Genomic DNA, 25305 nt, shown 5'->3' with positions numbered 1-25305 from the left:
CCCATATAAATGGTTTTTCAACTGACCTTACACAATTGGCTTGCCCTGTCAATGCTGCCATTTTCTTGTCTGCCAAATAAGAATAAATCGCTTTTCCAATAAGTCTTTGATAAGCTAAAAGCACTGAGATAATATTTTAAAGTGGTTTGACCTCTACTGAAGAAGGTTATTTTATAGCCAATTTGAGTTGAATTCTACTACAGCGCCAGTGTCACGAGACAATGATAATATACTCACTGAAGAGTGACATTAGTCACCAAGAAAATGCTACACCACAGTGACGACCTACACACGGGACACTATTTATTGTATTTTACAGCACCTTCAAATTAATTATATCCAAGGATAATGAAACAATAGTTCATTAGAAATAATAGTTAAAACTGTACCATATTTTTATAGATAATAAATTCTGACCCTGCATCAAACAAAATTCCATTAATATATTTATTAAGCATAAAAAATGATGATAACATGTCATTACAATTAGGATACTAATGGAAGTGATGAATAAAAGCTCACACTTTTTTGTAAATTAGTTGAACTACGAAAGGTTCAGTTATCTTGCATTAGATTGTCTATTCCTCAGAAGAACATGAGGCAATGAGTGATATTTTTTTTATTATGGAATTCAAGTTCATTCAGCCACTCAGTTGTGTCCAACTCTTTGCAACCCCATGGACTGCAACACGCCAGGTTTCCCTGTTCATCACCCACTCCCGGAGCTTTCTCAAACTCATGTCCACTGAGTTGGTGATGCCATCCAACCATCTCATCCTCTGTCATCCCCTTCTCCTCCCGCCTTCAATCTTTCCCAGCATCAGGGTCTTTTCAAATGAGTCAGTTCTTTGTATCAGGTGGCCAAAGTATTGGAGTTTCAGCTTCATCATCAGTCCTTCCATTGAATATTCAGGACTGATTTCCTTTAGGATGGATTGGTTGGATCTCCTTGCAGTCCAAGGGACTCTCAAGAGTCTTCTCCAACACCACAGTTCAAAAGCATCAATTCTTTAGCAATCAGCTTTCTTTATAGTCCAACTCTCACATCCACACATGACTACTGGAAAAACCATAGCTTTGACTAGATGGACCTTTGTTGGCAAAGTAATGCTGTAGAGGTTGCTCATAGATTTTCTTCCAAGGAGCAAGCATCTTTTAACTTCATAGCTGCAGTCAACATCTGCAGTGATTTTGGAGACTGTCCCCAAAAAAAGTCTCTTATTGTTTCCATTGTTTCCCCATCTATATGCCATGAAGAGATGGGACTGGATGCCATGATCTTAGTTTTCTGCATGTTGAGTTTTAAGCCAGCTTCTTCACTCTTCTCTTTCACTTTCATCAAGAGGCTCTTTAGTTCTTCGCTTTCTGCCATAAGGGTGGTGTCATCTGCATATCTGATGTTATTTCTATTTCTCCCAGCAATCTTGATTCCAGCTTGTACTTCTTCCAGCCCGGCATTTTGCATGATGTACTCTGCATATAAACTAAATAAGCAGGGTGACAATATTCAGCCTTTATGTACTCCTTTCCAGATTTGAAACCAGTATGTTGTTCCATGTACAGTTCTAACTGTTGCTTCTTGATCTGCATACAGATTTCTCAGGAGGCAGGCAAGGTGGTCTAGTAGTCCCATCTCTTTAAGAATTTTGCATAGTTTGTTGTGATCCACACAGTCAAAGGCTTTGGCATAGTCAATAAAATTGATATTTTTCTCGAACTCTCTTGCTTTTTTGAAGATCCAGCGGATGTTGGCAACTTGATCTTTGGTTCCTCTGCATTTTCTAAAACCAGCTTGAACATCTGGAAGTTCACAGTTCATATACTATTGAAGCCTGACTTGGAGAATTTTGAGCATTACTTTGCTAGCATGTGAGATGAGTGCAACTGTTCAGTAGTTTGAGCATTCTTTGGCATTGCCTTTCTTTGGGATTGGAATGGAATGAAAACTGACCTTTTCCAGTCCTGTGGCCACTGTTGAGTTTTCCAAATTTGCTGGAATATTGAGTGCAGCACTTTCACAGCATCATCTTTCAGGATTTGAAATAGCTCAACTGGAATTCTATCACCTCCACTAGCTTTGTTCGTAGTGATGCTTCCTAAGGCCCTCTTGGCTTCACACTCCAGGATGCCAGAGACTAGATGAGTGATCACACCATTGTGTTTATCTGGGTCATGAAGATGTTTTTTGTATAGTTCTTCTGTGTATTCTTGCCACCTCTCCTTACTATCTTCTGCTTCTGTTAGGTCCATACCATTTCTGTCCTTTACTGTGCCCATCTTTGCATGAAATGGTGTCTTGGTGTCTCTCATTTTCTTGAAGAGATCTAGAGATCTCCTTCCCATTCTATTGTTTTCCTTTATTTCTTTGCATTGATCACTGAGGAAGGCTTTCATATCTCTCCTTGCTCTTCTTTTGAACTCTGCATTCAGATGGGTATACTTTTCCTTTTCTCCTTTGCCTTTCAGTATCAATAGCATTTCAGTCACTCAGTCGTGTCTGACTCTGCGACCCCATGGACTGCAGCATGCCAGGCTTCCCTGTCCATCACCAGCTCCCAGAGTTTACTCAAACTCATGTCCATTGAGTCTGTGATGCTATCTAACCCTCTCATCCTCTGTCAGCCCCTTCTCCTCCCACCTTCAATCTTTCCCAGCAACAGGGTCTTTTCAAATGCATCAGCTCTTCGCATCAGGTGGCCAATAATTGGAGTCTCAGCTTCAAAATCAGTCCTTCCAATGAACACCCAGGACTGATTTCCTTTAGGATGGACTGGTTGGATCTCCTTGCAGTCCAAGGGACTCTCAAGAGTCTTCTCCAACACCACAGTTCAAAAGCATCAGCTCCTCGGCACTCAGCTTTCTTTATAGTCCAACTCTCACATCCATACATGACTGGAAAAACCATAGCCTTGATTAGATGGACCTTGTTGGCAAAGTATTGTCTCTGCTTTGTAATATGCTGTCTAGGTGGGTCATAACTTTTCTTCCAAGGAGTAAGCGTCTTTTTATTTCATGGCTGCAGTCAGCTTTGCCTTTAGCTTCTCTTTTTTTCTCAGCTATTTGTAAGGTTATACTCCTCAGATAATCATTTTGCCTTTTTGCATTTCTTTCTCTTGGGGATGGTCTTGATCCCTGCCTCCTGTACAATGTCATGAACCTCCGTCCATAGTTCTTTAGGCACTCTGTCTATCAGATCTAATCCCTTAAATCTATTTGTCAATTCCATTGTATAATCGTAAGGGATTTGATTTAGGTCATACCTGAATGGTCTAGTGGTTTTCCCTACTTTCTTCAATTTAAGTCTGAATTTTGCAATAAGGAGTTCATGATTGTGAATTCCTTATTTCAGAATTACTTTAATATTTATGAATTTATTTACTTTCTTAAAACTTCTATTCAATCTCAAATCTTGATATAAATATGTTATATCAAAGAAATTATTGTTTCCCAAAACAGCCTGCTGATTAACATAAACATTAAGTTCTGGATGATATAACAGCTCAGCAAATACAACACAGCACAAAATAAGATCTGTCATCAGAAACCATTGTTGCATACAATCATAATACATTAGACTGTGCTAACATATTCATTCATTTAATAAATATTTATTGGTCGTCTACTATGGACTAGATACTCTTAAAAATCCTAGGAATAATTTTTTGAACAAGCCAGGAAATGTCCTGCTCTAAAGGAACTTATACTCTAGTAATTATGGAGGGTTACGGAGGACATGGTGGCTCAGATGGTAAGGAATCCACCTGCCACGCAAGACATACGGGTTTAATCCCTGGGTTGGGAAGATCCCCTGGAGAAGAGGATGGCTACCCACTTCAGTAGACAGAGGAGCCTGGACAGGCTGGCAAGCTTCAGTCCATGAGGCTGCAAAGAGTCAGACGTGACTGAGTGACTAACATCTTCAATTTCATGTAGTAATACTATTAAAAATTACATAGTAGGTGCTGTAAGCTATTTTGTGTCTAATAAATGGAAAAGACCATCATGACAAACATAGGACCCGTATATCTTCAACACTAGTAGCTTCAGAAAACTGAAGCAAAGCTAGTAAGCCTCCTGAACCACAAACTCTAAATGAAAATGACTTAATAATAATCAAACAGCTTATTGATTTGATGGAATACTCTCCGCTCCTCCCCTCCTGTACATCATTGGCTCACGTGCACATATACACATCCATGCACACATAAGTAATACAACTCCTTTACAATGCTTTTAAAAATTAACCATTAATACACTAAGCATGCTGAGTTGCTTGGAGACACTGACTCCAGAACTTGCATATTCAATAAGGGGCAATAGTCCCAAACCCATTCAATTTTAAAACAAGAAGAGTCTAAGATTATAGGAATTTTCAACAAACACACACATCCAAAGCAGTAATACAGCTAAAAGGTAGCAATAACTGAAAATCTCTTTAAAATTCAGTCAATGTCATTACCATTTGCTTTGATTTCCTTCCTCTGAAGTCTACAGTGTTTTGGTTGCTACCCAGAAAACAAAGGCAGGAAGCAATCGCTAAATGGCAAAGCAGAGATTATGAGCTTTCAGCTGTTACAAACCATGAATTTTTAACATCGGAGATTTATAAAATGTCAACTGCTTATATTTACACATTGTGGTTAGCAATGGTACAAAGCATGGAGAATGTGACAGTTTTCTTAGACACCAAATATCATAAAATTAAGCTTCACTTACAAACCATCTAGGCCTTACTGCTTCAAGGTGTTAATATTAATGCACCACAAGTGTAAGTTCAGAGTCAGAAAAAGGTAGTATCTAGACTTCTCACACAGTTTCCAATAGCTTAATTTTTCAACACAGAAGACAGTGGAATACAACAACTTAAAACAAAGGTATACTTAAATATTAAATTTTTGAGCAAAAAAAAATTTAATTGACTTAATTACTAATCCTATGATTTCATTTTATTCAAGGCTTGGGGGTCAAGAGTATGTATGATTTCTTAGACTCTGACATAACATTTTTGAGTCAACTACAGTTTTTGCCTCTTTTTGTGGCAAGATTTGAAATACACTTGGTCTCTTTTTGAACACTACTTCTGAGAATGTCATCGAAGGCATGTTTTTACTGCAGTTCGAAAGTGAAGACAGCAAAAACCCCTTATGGACTACTCCTGAATTTCATTTCAGGAGACAGGTGCAGCAGAGTCGGCTGATTTATTTTGGGAGAATGATGAAATTGGCGATAGCATTTGTTGAGTTCCTATGACATGCCTGGTGCTTTTTTATCAAGGGATACGAGTTTGGGCATGCAACATCTAAACTGGAGACTTGTCAACACATAAGCAATTCTCCAGGGTATATTATTTAGTGAAAAAGCCAAACATAGACTAGTGTGCATACCATTTGCACAAGGCTGTTTGTAGACAAAAAGAAAAGATGCGGTTTATACATGAATGAACTATTGTAAACAAGAGACTGACTGCTTCCAAGTAAGAGAAATTGGATAGCTGAGCACAGAGAACAGGGAGATGCATGCTCTTTACCCTTTTGTGAGCTCTGAAATATGTGCCAAGTGACTATATGCTTTGTTTTTGTTTAGTTGCTGAGTCATGTCCAATTTCTGTGACCCCATGGACTGTAGCCTACTATGCTCCTCCGTCCATGAGATTTTCCAAGCAGGAGTACTGGAGTGGGTTGCCATTTCCTTCTCCAGAGGATCTTCCTGACCCAGGGAGTAAATATACCTATAAAGACAATTTAATAACTAAAAAATTATATCAACTGACTCTATTTGCTAGAGATTTTTCACCAGTCCATGGGCTTCACCTGTGAGGATATGCTTTTATCTTGCTTTCCTTCATTGTATCCATGTTGCTGCTGCTTCTTAGTCACTCCAGTCATGTCCGACTCTGTGCGACCCTAAGGACTGCAGCTTGCCAGGCTCCTCTGTCCATGGGATTCTCTAAGAGTGTTAGAGTACGTTGCCATGTCCTCCTTCAGGGGATCTTCCCAACCAAGGGACTGAACCCAGGTCTCCTGCACTGCAGGAAGATTCTTTACCGCTGAGCCACCAGGGAAGCCCCCATTATATCCATACCACCATCTAAATCAATTCTAAACCAGTGATTGCCACAACTAAACATACATTAGAACTTCTCAGAATTCCTTTGAAAGGTACCAATGCCTTGTCCCCACTCCTTGAGAGTCTGATCTAATCGGCCTTGATATGGGGTTGGATATTGTTATGTTTTATGTGTCCTCAAAGTAATTATTAATATAATCCACAGCCAGGATTGAGAAACCAATGCCTAGTCCTTATACTAAGCATTACCTAAGGCTTCTCTGGTGGCCCAGTGGTAAAGAATTCGCCTGCCAATACAGGAGTTGCAGGAGACCCAGGTTTGATCCCTGGGTCAGGAAGATCCCCTGGAGGAGGACATGGCAATCCACTCCAGTATTTTTGCCTGGAAAATCCCATGAAGAGAGGAGCCTGGCAGGGTACACAGTCCATGGGGTTGCAAAAGAGTCAGACATGACTGAAACAATTGAACACATTACCTAAGGCTAGGCTATTTTTTCGCTATCTACATGCCTGGTTATCCCAGTAGATGAGCCTAGAATTTAACACTAAATTTTGCTGCTTTTTTCCATTTGTTATCAGTAAATGAGCCAATCTAAGTATTGATAAAAAGAATATATTGATATAAGTGAAATCTGATAATAGGAGGCCATTTACTGAGAAAACAATCGAAGAGAAATGCCTTATTCCCCCAATTACTTATGCCTTGATCCCTAAATCAGATTCCAGACTGGAGATACCGATATCTATATCTATATATCATGATTTGTAGACTTAGCACCCTGTGTAAAACTGCCTTATCCACAAAGATGAAACGATTAACCCCTGCTCAGCAGAGGTTAATGTGTTGTCCAGAGACCACTGAAAATTAAGTTTTAGTTTGGGGTTTTACTTTGGTTTTATTACTGCTTGAAAGCAATATACCTTTATCTTTAAATGAAGGGTTTCTGATCTGAATTTCAGAGGGGTTCATAAATATTCTGATTTTTTTTAATGTGTATATGCTCTTTTTCCTAGGGAAGGAAGTCAATTGCTTTTATCAGTTTCTGAAATCCTTCATAACCAAAAGATTTCTACATATATCCCTAGGTTTCTAGGTAAAATCTCTTTAAGATTTTGTTTCACTCTGAGAAACAGCTTGATGAAGCTAGAGGGCAGATGATCATAACTCAGTTCATTTTCCCCCCAACAGGGTGGATAAGCCTCCCTATTGCTACCCTCTTAATCCACTTTTACAAAGGGCTGCAAATAGTCTCAAAAATCCAAACTTAGTGTCCTGTCTGAGGTCCCCAACCACACTGTCTTCTTTATCCCCCTATTATTTTGATTACAAGAATTTGCCATTTTTGTAAATCAAAGCCAGTCAAATATCAGAAGTTTCATGTGGTTCAAATTAATGCTTTGAATACATCTGCTATTTTGACAATCCCTCTTCACTATCTCCTGTGGTAGATACCACAGAGTTGCAGTTCCTCAGGTTTGAGTCCTTGCCTTTCTTCGGTTAGGAAGGATAGGCTCTAGCTTCCAGCCTGAAAAGGTAAGACTTCTCCATGCCTACATTCAGGCTGCATATGTTGATCTATAACCTCATCTAGATCTATCCCTTTTGTACAAACTTTCAGCCATAAGGTGAATAGCACCTGGGGATCTAATATATAATATAGTGACAAACAGTTGACAATACCATATCACTGAAATTTGTTAAGGGTAGAATTTGAATATTCTCAACAGGAAAAGAATGATTAATATGTGAGACATTTTAGTTAAGCAAATGGGAGAAATCCCTTCATAAGGTACATGCAGGCATGCACGCTCAGCTGTCATGTCTGACTGTCTGCGACCCCATGGACTGTAACCTGCTAGGCTTCTCTGTGCATGGGATTCTCCAGGAAAGAATACCAGAGTGGGTTAGCATTTCTTCCTCCGGGGAATCTTTCTGACCCAGGGATGGAACCTGCGTCTCTTGCATCTCCTGCATTGGCAGGTGGAGTCTACCACTGAGCCGCCTGGGAAGCCCTTATGATGCACACATGTATCAGACAGCCTAAATTTTATTCGCCAATTATACCTCAATAGAGTTTTAAACAATCAAAAATAGGTCTGTCCGTTTTGGTTTGTTTTCTTCCCCTGCCTTTTCCCAACTCTGAGAGTTGACCATACTGACACTTTTGACGATCTTACCCTCAATGGGATAAACCATTTCTTTCACCTAGGTAATAAACGTTATTAAAAAGATGCTTACTTTCAAAAGTTATTAATGCCAAGTAAATGAAGCAGAGCACAGTAATCGGTAATTCCACAGACCCAGTGCTGAGCTAATTAGGGACTCTGACATATGTACCGTTCTCAGCAATCAGAGAATATTTATCTCTAGGATAGCTGGTAGTTCAAGGCTAGATAAAAGCAGGACTGCTTTCCTCTCTGAATTCCTCCATGCAGATGAGCAATCACTCTGCTATATCCTGTAATGAAGGAACAAATTCAGGCTCTCTTTACTCATAGCAAGGAGTGAGAATTCACTGTTAGAGAAACTAAATGGCCTCTTGCATTATTACACCAACAGGTTCCCACCCAGAAAATAAAGTGTATTCCGTATGTATACTGCAATTCAAAGTGTATTCAAAATAAAGTGTATTCAATATGTATACTGCAATTCAACCTGAGGCTGTACAAAGTCTAACTCTTCCACACCGTTCCATAATTTACCAAATACAAACTTCAGCATGCTCTTGTTTCTCCATGTTAAAAATAAAATGAACACACAAACTTTCCTAGGAGACTGCCCTCATACACCCAAATTGCCAAAACTCTCTTCAGTTTTGTTCTACCAGGCCTCTCTCCGTAGCACTTAGCTCACCGATTCCTCATCTTCTGGAAGACCTCCCCTCCACTGGTTTTTAGGAAATGGCTTTCTGATTCCTTTATCACTTTTCACTTTCTCACCCTCAATTTATATTGCTTTCCTTTCTCAGACTTCACCTCGCTGCATAACCTGATCACTTTAGGTACCTGAATTATTAACTCTTTCACATCTCTAATTCTGAAAGTTCTTCTGAGTTTCAAACCTCACTTCCCAACACCACACAAATGTCTGAGTAGCTCCTTTAAACTCAACATTACCAAAACTAAAAGTACCGTTCTCTCCTCCACAATAGCCGTCACTCCTACTACAGTATTTCAGTTGACAACTGCCACTACAGCAGCTGTCCTAGCTGAAGACATCTCAACTATTTTCAATTTCCATTTTACCTTTGTCCTACAATATCCACCTGACACTCTAACATCCTGCCTTCTCCTTTATGTTCAGATCACGGATACTCTGGTTCTGGCATATAGTAGAGCAAACTAGTCTGCACTACTCAAGTTTCCCAACTGTTCATCTCAAAATTATGAACCCAAGGACAGAGACTTTGCAGCCAGAAAACCTTGCTTCGAATCCCAGCTCCATCACTCTTATGCTATTGGCAAAGTTATTTAATGTCTCCGAAACTAAGTTTCTACAACTGTAAATAGGTAGGCAAAATATTTATCCCATGAGTTTGGAGACAGAATTAATTAAAAACCATATAAACTGCTTAGAGGAGTTCCTATCACCCAACACTCATCCATAGAAGCTGCTGTTATTACTTGGACTATATCATCCACAAACCTTTACTGTCTACTCTAGTCCTAAACTTCTCTTAAGGGACTAATAGAAAGATTTTTGAGCCAGGATATAATCCATTTACAAGGTATGTGACCTAAGGCAACTTATTTAATTTCTTTGATCTTCATTTAGTTCTGTCATCAGAAAATTGCACCAAACCAGGTGCAAGTATCTAATGTAGAGTATTAATGGTTCAATGTAGCTTCTGGAAATTTTTTCACATTTTCTACACACTGTAATACATTTCTTAGGTGCTGTCTTCAATTTTGCTTTCTATCCTTTACACTACTCTTAATTCTTTGACTATATTGTCAGTGCTTTTATTGCAAGGAGGGCATCTGATACTTTCTCTGTTTCTCTATCAATCCTAGCAAGATGCTACGCTCACAACAGGTACCCAATAAATATTGTTGTTGGAGCTACGACAGTAGTTGCACTTGCCTGTTCTATCATGAAACACAGGCACACACAGAGAAAAATACTCAAAAAAAGGAATCTTTCAACAACTAGTCTTGTAAGAAACCTAAAAGATGCTAGCATCAGGTTTACAATCCGTTCCAATTGAGATACTAAAATTATACAGCCTGAATCAAAGTAATAACTGAGTCATCATTTTTCTTATTTCATACAAACACAAAAAATACATTGTTGTTATACTATACTTAAAAGAAAGAAAGAAATTTCCATTGTACGAGGAAAAAGAGAGAAAGTCTTTGGTGTATGCCTATGGAGTATATTAGTTAACAATATTATGGCAATTCGTGGCTAAAAAAAAAAAAGGAACAGATTTCATACTTGAAAGAAGCAAATCTCTGTCCTTGAAAAGGGGATAATCAATAAAGAAAACAGGTTAACATAGATGGAAGTGCAAATGTCTTGCAAAAGGATTATAACTCTATACATGCAAGTAACAATTACACTGTTAAAATGAAGCCTGGGAGGCACTGAGAATTCAGAACATTCACATGTGGAAAATACATCATAGGATGTCTTCACAGAGATTACAAACACAAAGCCGAACAGAGCAGACGACAGCCATGGAGGAAACACTGGGGATGACCTAACAAGAGTGTTCAATACTAAAATAACTTGAAAGTAGTTCAAAGAAGTATCCTCAATATTCTGCAACATGAGCCTTTCATACTGCAAAATGTTTTAACGTTTTGATCCAGGTATATATGGTGATGATAATGTCACTATTTCATATAAATTGATATTATACATGCTATATTTTGTATATATTTTATAGATACATATCCATATCATAATATTTCTTTGAAGCTTTCACACTGACTTCACGTACATTATTTTACTAAACTTTTACACAAATAAAGGCGAGTGCAGAGTTCATTTCTACACTAAGCATACTGTAAAGAAAAAAAAAATAGGGCTATCTAAACTTTTCCTTCCTCCCATGAAATCAGGAAAAGAACATTCAAAAAGAGACTATCAAGCTGAATGACCTGAAGTTTTCAAAGATATACAGGCAGTTTAAAAGCTTGTACTGATAAAGCCCATCAAAAAGTAGGAGTGAAAGGTTATATATGTTTGGATAATAATGAACCATGAAATGTTCTGTACTATTTGCAGATGAAAGACTTCCAGGCCACTCTCATTTCAATCACAAGTTCTACTCTGAAAGGACAGATCCTTGAGGGGAGAGACCACGGGGTCATTTTCCACATCTGCTGTGCATTCTTCAAAGATGGTAGGAGCAGGATCAACACATGCCCGTGTGCTGATTCCTTTGACTGGTGCTCAGAAGAGAATGAATGGGGTCCAAAGGGAGCGGACTCTAATGTGCTGATGACCACGTCAGAGTTGGGAGGACAAACACTTTGAAAGAAGAAATGCGGAATATGTGAAAATTCAAGCATTACAATGGCTGGACAGCATGGGAATGAATGCCTGGTGTTTATATTGTAGAATTTTATTCTGGGAAAGAAAACATTCATAGCTTTGAATAACAGTAGCTTATAATATCTAGCATTTATGGCACAATTATATTCTGGCAACTATCCTAAGGTATTTCAATGGATTAACCAATTTAATGTCATGTAAGAGAGGTACTATTAATAGTAATATTTATAGATGAGAAATAAAGGGCTGAATTATTCAGAATTGGTTTGTATATTTTAGTTGGGCAGGCCAATGTGGCTTCCAGAATTGCATATATTAAATATGTACACATCAGTGAACAAAAATAAATCTTTGCTTCTTGAAAAAGATACAATGGATTACTTAATTTGTTCATGAAGTTCTCTACTAAAGAGAAAATCAGAATTACTTTTTCCTTTCTTGGGGGAAAAAAGTCTTTACTTACAAATCAAGTTTTTTTTTTTTTCCTGATATCTTCATTCAGGCATTTATTAACAAATATTTATTGAGAACTGAAAATCTGTCCAGAACAAGACAAGAAGCTGAGACTCGATGGTGAGCAAACACTAACATGATTCCTTCCCTCACAGAGTATGGAGCAGAGAGAGGTAGATAAATCAGAGGAGCATAAAAATTAAAGTGAAATGGCAATGGTGCCATAAACCAAGAAGGAAAAAAACCCAGGTGCTTAAGAAAGACTATGTAGATTTGCCCTAGTCAGAGAGGTCAAGGAAGGCTTCTCTCAGGAGGTGACATTTGGCTGTGCTGTAAAGGATAAGAGGTATATATTTCAGGCAACGAGTCAGAAAATTCCTGTAGCAGATATGAGCATAACAATAACATCAGAAAAATAGAAGCATGTTTTCCTCAGAAGGGAAGAAAGTAACTAAGATAGATGAAAGTCAAAACTTCCAAACATTGAAGAGTCAAATATGAAGAGGACTGAAAATGTCCACTGGCATATGCAAAATATAATTACTAGTTGCTGTTGTTGTTTAGACGCTAAGTCCTGTCTAACTCCTTGTGACCCATGAACTACAGCATGCCAGGCTTCCCTGTCCTTCACTATCTCCCTGAGTTTCCTCAGACTCATGTCCATTGCATCAGTGATCCATCCAACTATCTCATCCTGTCTCCCCCTTCTCCTCCTGCCCTTAATCTTTCCCAGTATCAGTGTCTTTTCCGAACAGCTGGCTCTTTGCATCAGGTGGTCAAAGCACTGGAGCTTCAGCTTCAGCATCAGTCCTTCCGATGAATATTCAGGACTGATTTCCTTTAGGATTGACTGGTTTGATCTCCTTGCAGTCCAGGAAACTCTCAAGAGTCTTCTCCAGCCTCATAGTTTGAAAGCACCAATTCCTCAGCGCTCAGCCTTCTTTATGGTCCAACTCTCACATCCGTACATGACTACTGGAAAAAATCATAGCTTTAACTATACAGAACTTTGTTGGCAGTGATGGCTCTGCTTTTCAATACACTATCTAGGTTTGTCATAGCTTTTCTTCCAAGGAGAAAGCGTCTATTAATTTCATGGCTGCAGTCACCATACACAGTGATTTTGACCAGGAAAATAAAATCTGTCACTGTTTCCACTTTTTCCCAATCTATTTGCCATAAAGTGATGGGGCCAGATACTACCATCTTTGTTTTTTGAATGTTGAGTTTTAAGCCAGCTTTTCCCCCTCTCCTCTTTCACCTTTATCAAGAGGCTCTTTAGTTCCTTTTTGCTTTCTGCCATTAAAATGGTATCATCTGCATATTTGAGGTTGTTGATATTTCTCCTGGCAATCTTGATTCCAGCTTGTGAGTCATCCAGCCCAGCATTTCATATAATATACTCTGCATATAAGTTAAATAAGCAGGGTGACAATACACAGCCTTGATGTACTCCTTTCTCAATTTGGAACCAGTCCATCATTCCATGTCCAGTTCTAACTGATGCTTCTTGTCTTCCATTCAGGTTTCTCAGGAGACACAGGTAAGGTGGTCTGGTATTCTCACCTCTTTAAGAATTTTACAGTTTGTTGTGATCCACACAGTCAAAAGCTTTGGCACAGTCAGTGAAGCAGAAGTAGATGTCTTTCTGAAATTCCCTTGCTTTTTCTATGATCTAGAGGATGTTGGCAATTTTATCTTTGGTTCCTCTGCCTTTTCTAAATCCAGTTTATACATCTGAAGTTTTTGGTTCACGTACTGCTGAAGCCTGGCTTGGAGAATTTTGAGCATTACCTTGTTAGCATGTGAAATGAGTGCAACTGTATGGTAATCTGAACATTCTTTGGTACTGCCTTTCTTTGGGATTGGAATGAAAACTGACTTTTCCAGTCACTAAAGAAATTATCAAAAGCTGTTATTATGAAATGAAGATGACAGATGTCAGTTTGAGAGGATTGTGGAGTTAAGTTCTAGGTTAGAAAGTGGAGCTATTGGGTATAGGCAAGAGCCTTCCAAGATGAAGAAAGCTGTAACTGCATGGGGACAGGGAATCAACAATTTATGGGTTTTTTTTTTTTTTTGCTGCTGTTTGTTTGTTTTACTGAAAGAAACAGGAATGTGTTGAAAATTTGGCAATTATCAGGAAGCTAAAATCAAAGCAGACAACCAGGAACATGTAGGCCTACATGGCCTGTATGGCAGGAGTTCCCAGCTTCCAGGATCTAATGCCTGATCATCTGAGATGAAGCTGATATAATAATAATAATAAAAATAAAGTGCACAATAAGGATAATGTGCTTGAATCACTTGAAACCATCCTCCAACTCCAGTCCGAGGAAAAACTGTCTTCCACGAAACTGGTCCCTCGTGTCAAAAAGGTTGGGGACTGCTGCTCTGTGGCAAAAAAGAAAATCTTATTTAAATATCCATTGTAAGTTTTATGGTGAAACAGATTGCTTCAAGTGGGTAACTATTCTGTACTTGGAGGTTTCACTGAATATCCAACTTAATTATAACCATTTTTAATTTTTTTTCAGCTAATGTAATTATTCATTCATAATATCATAAACCATTTGTACTCAATAAAAGAGAAATGTTTCATGAGCTGATTTTTGTACTCTAGATGATTTGGCACAGAGTAAGCTGCAAATCTCCTAATACTTCAGAACATCAATTTTTGTTAAATTAAAATGCATCACTAGGGAAAGATATCATCACAGATACCAATTCACTGTCTACCTCATACTATAGTTTTAATATGCTATAATTCATTAAGAATAAAAATAAATCTTTGATCAATGAAATTTACAAATTTATTTTTATTCAGAAAAGATAATCCTATGAAGACATGAATGATCTACTAAATTATTCTGTTCACTATTCAAAGAATCCATTTATATTATGTAATGGAAGATTTTTGTTTCCTAAATTAAAAATAATAATAACACTAAAATAAAACAATGCCAATTTAGCAATCCAACTAAAATTGGGGCACAAGTGGGACAATTATTTTGTGGAAGTTAATAAAGACTTTTTTCATTTCCTGGCCTAGTGACGAGTCAGGACTCCGTTATACTTTAGTTTTGCTTTAATTAATCAAGCAAGTTTTCGCCCTGTGTTCTGCATGCTCCAGTTGTCAATTAATCCTCTTAGAAATTCATTTACACAATGAATTTTCTGTGTTTCCTGAAAGGCACTGTGCTGGACACTGCACGTACAGAAATGACAAACATCCCCGTCCTCAGTTGACAGTATCACAGGTCTGTATTCACAAGACCAAAGGAATCTAGACGGTAGAATGCAATTATAAAGAACTTCGATCAGCCAGAGGAAAGCACAGAAACATCAGAGAGAAGATGAAATCCAAGTTGATCCCTTAAGAAAAAGAACCACTCTGCTACATGATCAGAACAAAAGTGGAATTTCAGTAGAGGAGACAACTTAATCACTGGCAGTTCGATCCTGGGTTGGGAAGAGCCCCTGGAGAAGGGAAAGACTACCCACTCCAGTATTCCGGCCTGGAGAATTTCATGGACTGTATAGTCCATGGATGGCAAAGAGTCGGGCATGACTGAGCGACTTTCACTTTCACTTTTTTCTGTTCATGTAAGTGCTAATAATGACTGGATTGCTGAGTAGGAAGCTGAATTAGAGGTCAGAACAAGAGACAGATGTTAAAGATGGGCAAAAAGCAGATGACTACAGATCATTCATATCATGCAAATAAGTTTGAATTTTGTTCTTTGACATCTCTTTTAGTAACTTTTCTAAAGGAGATCAGTCCTGGGTGTTCTCTGGAAGGACTGATGCTAAAGCTGAAACTCCAGTACTTTGGCCACCTCATGCGAAGAGTTGACTCGTTGGAAAAGACTCTGATGCTGGGAGGGATTGGGGGCAGGAGGAGAAGGGGACAATAGAGGATGAGATGGCTGGATGGCATCACTGACTCGATGGACATAAGTTTGAGTGAACGCTGGGAGTTAAGAGATGGACAGGGAGGCCTGGCGTGCGATTCATGGAGTCGCAAAGAGTCGGACACGACTGAGTGACTGAACTGAACTGACTGAATTAAGTTTTTTATATGAGATAATTTTAGATTTACAGGGAACTGTAAGAAATAATACAGAAATATGTCATGTACCCTTAACAGCTTTCCCAGTCAGTAACATCTTGCAAAACTATAGCTTACTATCACAATTAGGACACGATATAATCAAGATAAAGAACAGTTCCATCTCTACAAGGAGATGTTGCCTTTTTGTAGCCAAAGGTGTTTACTGCAGTATGTAGGAAAACCACTGATGTTTGCATGTTTATCTTGTATCCTGAGATCTGGCTGAACTCACTTATTAATTACAGGTTTTTAAATATGTTTTGTAATTTCCTAGACAATCATGCCATTTGCAAATAGAGACAATTTTATTTCTTCCTTTCTGATATGTTTCTCTTTTTGTTTTCATATATTGCCTTATCAAATTAACTAGGACCTTTATTGAATGAAGAGGTGAGAGTGGACATCCTTGCTTTGTTCTCAAACATAAGAAATACTTAGTCTTTCATTATTAACTACTGGCCATTAGCTGTCCCTTTTAGAGAGGCTTATGGCTCCTCCCGTGGCTCAGCAGTAAAGAATCCACCTAAAGCTCAGGAGACGCGGGTTCGATCCCTGGGTCAGGAAGATCCCCGGGCATAGGAATTTGCACCCCACACCACTATTCTTGCCTGGGAAATCCCATGGACAAAGGAGCCTGGCAGGCTTCACCCTCCATAGTGTTGTGAAAGGGTCAGACACGATTTAATGACTAAACAATAAGAAAGTGGTAACACATTTTCCAAATTTTTCTTTCCCTTGAGAATGTCTTTATTTCTCCTTTATCTTCAAAATATATTTGCATGAATACAGAATTCTGATGGACAGTTCCTTTCTTCTCACACTTGAAAAACATTCTGTCACTTTCCTTTGACCTCCCTAGTTTCTAAAAAATCCTATCTTTCAAAGGGATTTACCCATACAGATGAGAAATCTTTTCTCTCTCACTACTTTCAAGATAATTTTTTTTTGCCTTCAATTTTCAGAAGTTTGATTAAGGTTTTTTTGTGTATGTCGATTTCTTTATAGTAACGTTGTTTGAGGGTTTACTCAGTCTTGAACCAATAGATATATATACCATTGGCCAAGTCTGAGAAGATGAGAAGTTTTCAGAAGTTTTCCATTATTTTTTTCAAGCCCGCTGTCTTTCTCCTCACCTTTCACGACTGAAATCACAAATGCTATATTTTTTGTTATCATTCCATATATCCCTGAGGCTCTGTTAGTTGTTTGTTTTCAGTCTGTTTTCTTTCTGTTGTTTAGATTGCCTAATTTCTATTGCTTCTTCTTCCAGTTCATTAATTGTTTCCTCTGTCCCCTCCGTTCTGGTATTGAGCCCATCCATTGAGTTTTTATCTTTGCTATTACGTTTTTCAACTCTAAAATTTCCCTATGATTATTCTTTATAGCATCTATATCTTTGCTGGAACTTATTTTTTAAGGTATTTTTATTTATTTATTATTTTTTAACATAGATTTATTTAAAGCGGAGGCTAATTACTTTACAATATTGTACTGGTTTTGCCATACATCGACATGAATCCGCCACGGGTGTACTTGTGTTCCCCATCCTGAACCCCCCTCCCACCTCCCTCCCCATACCGTCCCTCTGGGCCATCCCAGTGCACCAGCCCTGAGCACCCTGTCTCATTCATCGAACCTGGACTGGAGATCCATTTCACATATGATATTATGCGTGTTTCAATGCCATTCTCCCATATCATCCCTCCCCCTCCCTCTCCCACAGAGTCCAAAAGACTGTTCTATATGTGTCTCTTTTGCTGTCTCGCATACAGGGTTATTGTTACCATCTTTCTAAATTCCATATATATGCATTAGTATACTGTATTGGTGTTTTTCTTTCTGACTTACTTCACTTTGTATAATAGGCTTCAGTTTCATCCAACTCATTAGAACTGATTCAAATGTATTCTTTTTAATAGCTGAGTAATACTCCATTGTGTATATGTACCACAGCTTTCTTATCCATTCATCTGCTGATGGACATCTAGGTTGCTTGCATGTCCTGGCTATTGTAAACAGTGCTGTGATGAACACTGGGGTACACGTGTCTCTTTCAATTCTGGTTTCCTCAGTGTATATGCCCAGCAGTGGGATTGCTGGGTCATAAGGCAGTTCTATTTCCAGTTTTTTAAGGAATCTCCACACTGTTCTCCATAGTGGCTGTACTAGTTTGCATTCCCACCAACAGTGTAAGAGGGTTCCCTTTTCTCCACACCTTCTCCATCTTTGCTGGAACTTTTTATTTCTTAACTGTAACTATTTTGTTGACCTTAAAAAAAATAGAATGTTTAAAGAATGTTCATCATCACTTGTTGAAGCATTTTTACCACAGTTGCTTTAAAATCTTTGTCAGATAATTCTAACATCTCTGTCATCTCAGTTCTGGTACCTATCAACTGTCTTTTCTCATTCAGCTTGAGATGTTTTTAGTTCTTGGTATGAGGTCATCAAATCCTGGATAGTTTCTTGGTATTACATTATGAGACAGACTCGTATTTAAGTCTTGTTTCAGGTGGCTTATTTAGATTTCACTCCAGCAAAGAAGGAAGACATAGGGGTAAAAATCCAGGTTCCTCATTTGACCTCCATTGATACCCAACTGGGTACCTTGGTGGCTCAAATGCTAAAGAATCTGTCTGCAATGCAGGAAATCTGGGTTTGATTCCTGGGTGGGAAAGATCCCCTGGAGAAGAGAATAGCTTGGGAGAATGCTCTTCATGACTCTGGGTTGGTTCCCGTTCTAATTGTAGGCTTCTAAAGGCACCTCCCTGCCTGGATAAAGTAAGAGCTCCCTGTTACTGCTCCCAACAAGGCCTCCACTGATATCACTGGGAAGAGACAGGTGGTCTTGTTATTGAAAATCCCCAAAATCCTGTATCTCTACTAGGCTTCCACTGACTCTATCCCAATGGAGAATGGAAGGGGTATCTCATTACTGGTAGGTTAGGGGGATAAGCCCAGGCTCCTTATTTGGTCTCTACTGTTATTGCTTGTTCAACGGGTCCTCATTATAATCTAACAGGAAGGAAAATCTTGGCTTCCTATTCAAACTCCTCTGACACCACCCTGTGGGAAGAGGGTTAGAATTAAGCTCCTCCTTAAAGCCTAACAATTGTGGAAGTCTAAACTTCCCACTCAGCCTTTGCTGTTGGCAGTGGGGTTGGGACCATGGATCTGTGTGTGTCATCTGTCTGGAGTGCAGCCATCTAAAAGTTTCATGTCTTAGACTGCTCCTTCCTAAACCTTTGGCTTGAGAGGTCAGGCTTGTTGTTTTTGTTATTGTTGTTTCCCTTTTCAGAGGGTTTAGTTTTGTTGTGATTTGCTTTGTCTGCAGTTGTTGGCACTTATAGGTTGTCAGCTTCTTTAGACACAAATCTAAGAGGGAAAAATAAAGCCAAGGTGTCCTCACTATGTTATTTCTCAAATTTCAAGGTCCCTAAAGTCAGTTTTCCTTCTTATCTCCATCTTTTTTTGTTGTTGTTTTTGTTTTTTTTTTTATCTCCATCTTTTAGTCTTACATTTGTTTTAGACATAATGCCTAAAATGTTCAGTTCTACTTAGTGGGAGGAATAGAGAAAAGTATGCCATCTCTAACTTCCTGGAGGCAGAACTCAACCCTTTGAAAAAATTTAAGCAGCGAAGTTCTGCATTCATCTCTGCATTTTAGATGGACAGTGAGGAGAGCTCAGAAATTAGAGTTTTGGCAGAGATGGCCTGGAAAGACATCTGAAGGCAGTATTTATTAGAACATGGTCTAGACTGGCTGTCTGATATATACACCTGGAAAGCACAGGCACAAGTGAGATCAGAGGCCAAACACAGAATGCACACCAGTCAACAACACACTTACTAAATTGTCACAGCCTCGACTATGTGGCAGGAGGCATGGAAACAAGAGGACACTTTTGACATGTGCTAAAATATAGGAATACCAGACCACCTTAAAATATGGGAATAAGACCACCTTACCTGCCTCCTGAGAAATCAATTTGCAGGTCAAGAAGCAACAGTTAGAACTGTTCATGGAACAACCGACTGGTTCAAAATTGGGAAAGGAGTACATCAGGGCTGTATATTGTCACCCTTATTTAACTACATAAGGATATATCATGTGAAATGCCTGGCTAGATGAATCACAAGCTGGAATCAAGATTGCCGGCAGAAATATCAATAACCTCAGATATGCAGATGACACCATCCTAATGGCAGAAAGCAAAGAGGAAATCTTGATGAAAGTGAAAGAGGAGAGTGAAAAAGGTGGCTTAAAGCTCAGCATTTAAAAAATGAAGATCATCGCATCCAGCCCCATTACTTCATGGCAAAAAAGATGAGGAAAAATGGAAATAGTAACAGACTTTATTTTCTTGGGCTCCAAAATCTGGCCAGACTTCTTACAGGCAGCTGGACTCCTCTCAAATAGCATCTTATTTGCTATTGTGACCAACACAAGGATTCATTGAAAGTTCCTCAAATATGTTTAACCCTGTCATTTCACATCTGACAGCAAGGAGATCAAACCAGTCAATCCTAAAGGAAATAAACTGAATATTCACTGGAAGGACTGAGACTGAAAGTCCAATACTTCAGCTTCCTGATGAGAAGAGCTGACTCATTGGAAAAGACACTGATTCTAGGAAAGATTGAGGGAAGAGGGAGAAGGAGGTGACAGAAAATGAGACGGTTGGATGACACCATGGATTCAATGGACATGAGTCTGAGCAAACTCCGGGAGACAGTGAAGGACAGGGAAGCCTGGAGTGCTGCAGCCCGTGGGGTTGCAGAGAGTCAGACATGACTGAGCAAATGAACAACAAGAACAAAAAAAAATGTACATCAACAAGCTGTAGTGAGCAATAGAATATGATACATAAGGAGAATGAAGTTAGAATCACTTCTTGATTCTTAGTTTAGCTGACTGTAATGTTAACAACAGGGCAGAGTACACGGAAAGAAATGTCTTTGGAGGGAAAAGTGGAGACTGTGAGTTCATTTCACAGCACCTTGACCATAAGGGATGTCTGGGCCATCTGAAAATCCCTAATAATAAGCTGGTGCTTAGCAGGAAGGTTAGATATAGATAGGAGGAGTTAGGAGCCTGGGTTTAAATAATAATACTCAAATCCAATTGCATGGAGATTATCCAGGAAATATAAACAGAATGAGAAAAGAGGGCTAAGAACAAGACTCTACTATCACCCAATGTTGAGGATCAAAGTAAAAGAAACCAAGAGAGGAAACAGAAGACAGGATGTCAGAGAGGCAGAATGAGAACAGAGAAGTAGCATCCAATTTAGTTCCATAAGCACTTACTACATGTTTAGTGTGTATTGTCTACTACGCTGAGACTGGCTTGTGACGCCCTCACACTTTACTAGATATAATTCCAGAATAGTGTGGTCAGCTAACTAACAGGCATATGTTCAAGGGGCAATGGAACCACAGAAAGGGGAACTGAGCAGTCAAAGACTTTGAGGAAATTTTCCAAGCGATGATTACATCTAATCAGAATCTACAAGATAGCTGGAATGAACCAGACAAGGAAAGACAGAGGGAAAGTCATGTAAGTCAAAAGAAACAGCCTAAACAATAGCAAAAGGATATACAGGACTCAAGAGGGCAGAGAGAATTACCATCACCAAACACAGGCACCAGGGTTGATGCCATTGAGAGAAAAAATAAAATCAAACTGAAGAAAATCCTTGACTTTGTCTCTTACTAAGCCACCACTGACCTCTGATACAGTAGCTTATGAAACAATGTGGAGAAAAACTGGACTTCACTGGGTTGGAGAATAATTGGAAGAATATAAAGTTCAGACAATAAGGGAAGGGTATTTTTTCCAAGGACTCAGTGGAGAAGAATATAAAGATAGGATAGCTAGAAATGTGCAGAAGTCTAAAAGGCTTCGTTTTATGATAAGAGAGAATCGAGGATGTTTATAAGTTGTAGGAAAGAAACCTGAGTTCACAGATAAGATTTAAAAGGTTAAAAAAAGAAAATCACCCTTTTGTACAACAAATACTAATAGAGCATCTAGACTGTTCTTGAGCTCATCATTTCAAGATAAAGACAAGCAGAGCCCTTTTAATGGTGTGGCAATTATACTTTAAATAAGCTTAAAAAATAAAAAAAAGGCCAATGGTAAATGCACAAAAATTACATGTACTATAATCCTAAAGGCAAACTAATACTTAATAAATACTTATCAATATAATGGCATCTTTGGCTTTGTCACTTTATATTAGCAATTCCACAATTCATTATAAGTATTAGTGTTAAGGCTTATTTTGTTTACTTCCGAGGGAATTATTGTTTTAATAAAAACACTTATTCTATTGCAAGGACTTCAGTATGGACACAATTATCAAGATAATTTTATGTTTTAATTATTACAAATACCACAGGGCATATTAAGTCTACAAAGGACAGAGGGATAGTATAAAAGACAAGGAGTAGTACAAGATGGCATAATATTTGTGTCAAAGTTTGCCTTAATATCTCTGAGCATTTCAATACAGAAAATCAGCCAGCTGAAAATGCAGGAATAATCATGCTTTTAAATGTTGACTGGGACTAGGAGATTGCCACAAAGATTAAGAACAGTCTCTGATTCTTTCAGAATCATTGACTTGCAGAATGCTAAGATTTTAAAGAACTTTGACATAATCTAATACTATTATCCACACGTCACATAAAATTCTCTTTTTCATATTCCTCTCTTGATGTTGAAAGACTTTAAGTGAAAGAGAGCCTTCTATTTCAGAAGCTGCCTATTCTACCAATGAACAGTTAAATTTTCTCTGATTTCGCCCAAAAGATAGGTCTCTGGAATTCCACATTACTACATTACTATGTGGCCACTCTTTAAATGTCAAAAGGTTCTTAACAAATATGCACACTAAATATATTACTATTATCAGACTAAACCATTCACAATTCCTTCATTGCTTTCTTGTATGACATTTTCACTCTATTTCCTTTCATCCAAATGCTTTCTAATAAGTTAATGATTTTTTTCTTCTCCTCATTAAACTGAACATAAGTTTCCAAATGTAAGAAGGGAAAATAAGATACTATTGCATATGGTGACTATTTTTTAAAGTCATCCTATCAACCACTGATGTTTGAACTACAGACAATTATAATCACAGGGATTTAACCACATAAATTGTAACCAACTCAAATTTCCCTGACTTTATTTTTGCAATTATATTTTAATATAATTATAAAAGGATTTCCATATTCTCCCATCTTGTGTGTTTTATCCCAAAAGTCCAAGATTATTTTGTGTACTGATTTAGCAAACTACCATTTTACTGTTCCTCTCAACTTCCGATATCCTACAAATCTGATGGACATGTGTTTTAAGTATTTATACAAGGCACTTACTAAAATTAAATAGAATAGGCATAAGAGCAGAATTTTCTAGTATACACACAAAAATATTATTCCTGGTTAACATTAATCCATGCAACTGAATCTTAAAGCTACGAAGATTCAATCTGATCAGTCTAGAAGCATATATACCTCCAACAATTATACATACATACAACATCATCAGAAATTATACACACATCATCTATTATACATACAGAAATTATGTATACATCATCTATTATACATACAACAATCATCAGAAACTACCAAAAACATCTGCTAAAATCAAGAAACCATACAGTTGAAATCCATTAATTCTCTAAAAACACAAAAAGGTGAATCTCTGTTTTGTGATGACTGTTTTCTAAGGTTCTAAATCAGGATCAGTCCAATGATATTTTCTAGAAAGGGACAGACATAAAGTTTTTTAGTGTATATTTTTCAGAATATGGCTTTTGTTGTTTTATGGCTTTGTTCAACACAATTTAAATAGTGTATTTTTTTCTGTGTATTTCTCTGTCTTATGAAATCATATTTTTAAACTGGAAGAAGACATAAAAATGTTCCCTGTCCCCATTCAATTTTTTTTGTTCCTACTTAGACTACTTCTCAGAAACTTTCAGTGAAATTAACACTATGTATATGTGGTATGAATTTTATTACCTCATATAAAACTGTAGTATTTCCATGTAGAAGAGGTCCGTAACAGATATAGGAATGTCCGACAACCCAGCCTAAGTCAGAAGCTGCCCACCACACCTAAACAATAAGAAGAAAATAAAACGCATATATCTTAATCAGATAAATGTCATATAATATGAACTTAAAACCATGATTACCTCTCCAGGTTTAAGTCCATATATGGAAGACATCGACCAGTTAAGCATTACAGCGTATCCTCCAGTGGGCCTCACCACACCCTAAAGGAAAGAAGAGATGAAGTTAAAATCAATAGACAATGTGTTAAAAGATCCTCTTTCTTCATACTATCCACTTAAGAAAAGCACCTGTTTAAAGTATTTCATATTCTAAAGCTATAAATAACTTGGGCTTTCATGTATTAATAATTGTATCTGAATCACCATTTCTTTGACACCTCCAATAACAAACACAGAATAATTTGTTCATACCAGTCCATTTGTAGAATTCATTCTCACAGACCATTCTGGACTTTCTAAAGAAAATATGATTTCACAGAATCACATGCAATAAAAAGAAAAATTTCCAGGGGTAACATCAATTATCAACACTGCATTTTAACACATATTTCCAGAACAAAAATGAAAACCTTCAAAATTAAGTCCACAGAAAGATCAAAGATAGCTGTGTGCCTACGACACAGACCACCATAAGGATATTTATTCCTTAATAGTATTAAATAATAATAGGATGCCTAGAGGAAACAGTCATATTCTAACTAGAGTCTTATTAAAATGCTAACCTGAAGGACCATGCTATCACAGTAGTAGAGCCGAGCAGTTCTTTAGATCTCACTTCTGATGAGTTAGATCTAAGGCTGACAGATTTGATGGTTACAGCATAGCACCATAGCGTTCATGAATCAGTTTGTGAGCAGATATTCTTGAGAGTGAATGTATTCAATGTTAATACAAGATTAATATTTGAAAACTAAGTGCAAGAGTCATCACAGATAAGAACTGACAGCAAATTTAATAACTAATTTCATTTATTGCTTCATTATAAACATTAGTCATTATTGGCTCACAATGACTTAATGATGTGAATATTCAGAACGAGAAAGTGAATGCTTGCTAAGAAATATGTTATAGTT

The 25305-nt window shown here is 37.8% G+C and overlaps 1 protein-coding gene across 4 annotated transcripts in view; it reads right to left on the bottom strand.

The window, feature by feature from the left end:
- The window catches only part of ACSS3 (acyl-CoA synthetase short chain family member 3), a 185641-nt gene that overhangs the window by 86455 nt on the left and 73881 nt on the right, over nt 1-25305 (bottom strand). For all 4 annotated transcript variants that reach the window (XM_019960308.2, XM_070788879.1, XM_070788878.1 and 1 more), the window contains 2 exons: nt 24353-24433; nt 24177-24272 (listed from right to left, as the gene is read on the bottom strand). In XM_019960308.2, the coding sequence (XP_019815867.2) occupies nt 24177-24272; nt 24353-24433 (177 nt within the window). The remainder of the gene's footprint in view (nt 1-24176; nt 24273-24352; nt 24434-25305) is intronic.

Source organism: Bos indicus, chromosome 5 (genome assembly GCF_029378745.1).
Source record: "Bos indicus isolate NIAB-ARS_2022 breed Sahiwal x Tharparkar chromosome 5, NIAB-ARS_B.indTharparkar_mat_pri_1.0, whole genome shotgun sequence".
Lineage (NCBI taxonomy): Eukaryota > Metazoa > Chordata > Mammalia > Artiodactyla > Bovidae > Bos > Bos indicus.
This window is presented reverse-complemented; position numbering and strand designations above follow the sequence as displayed.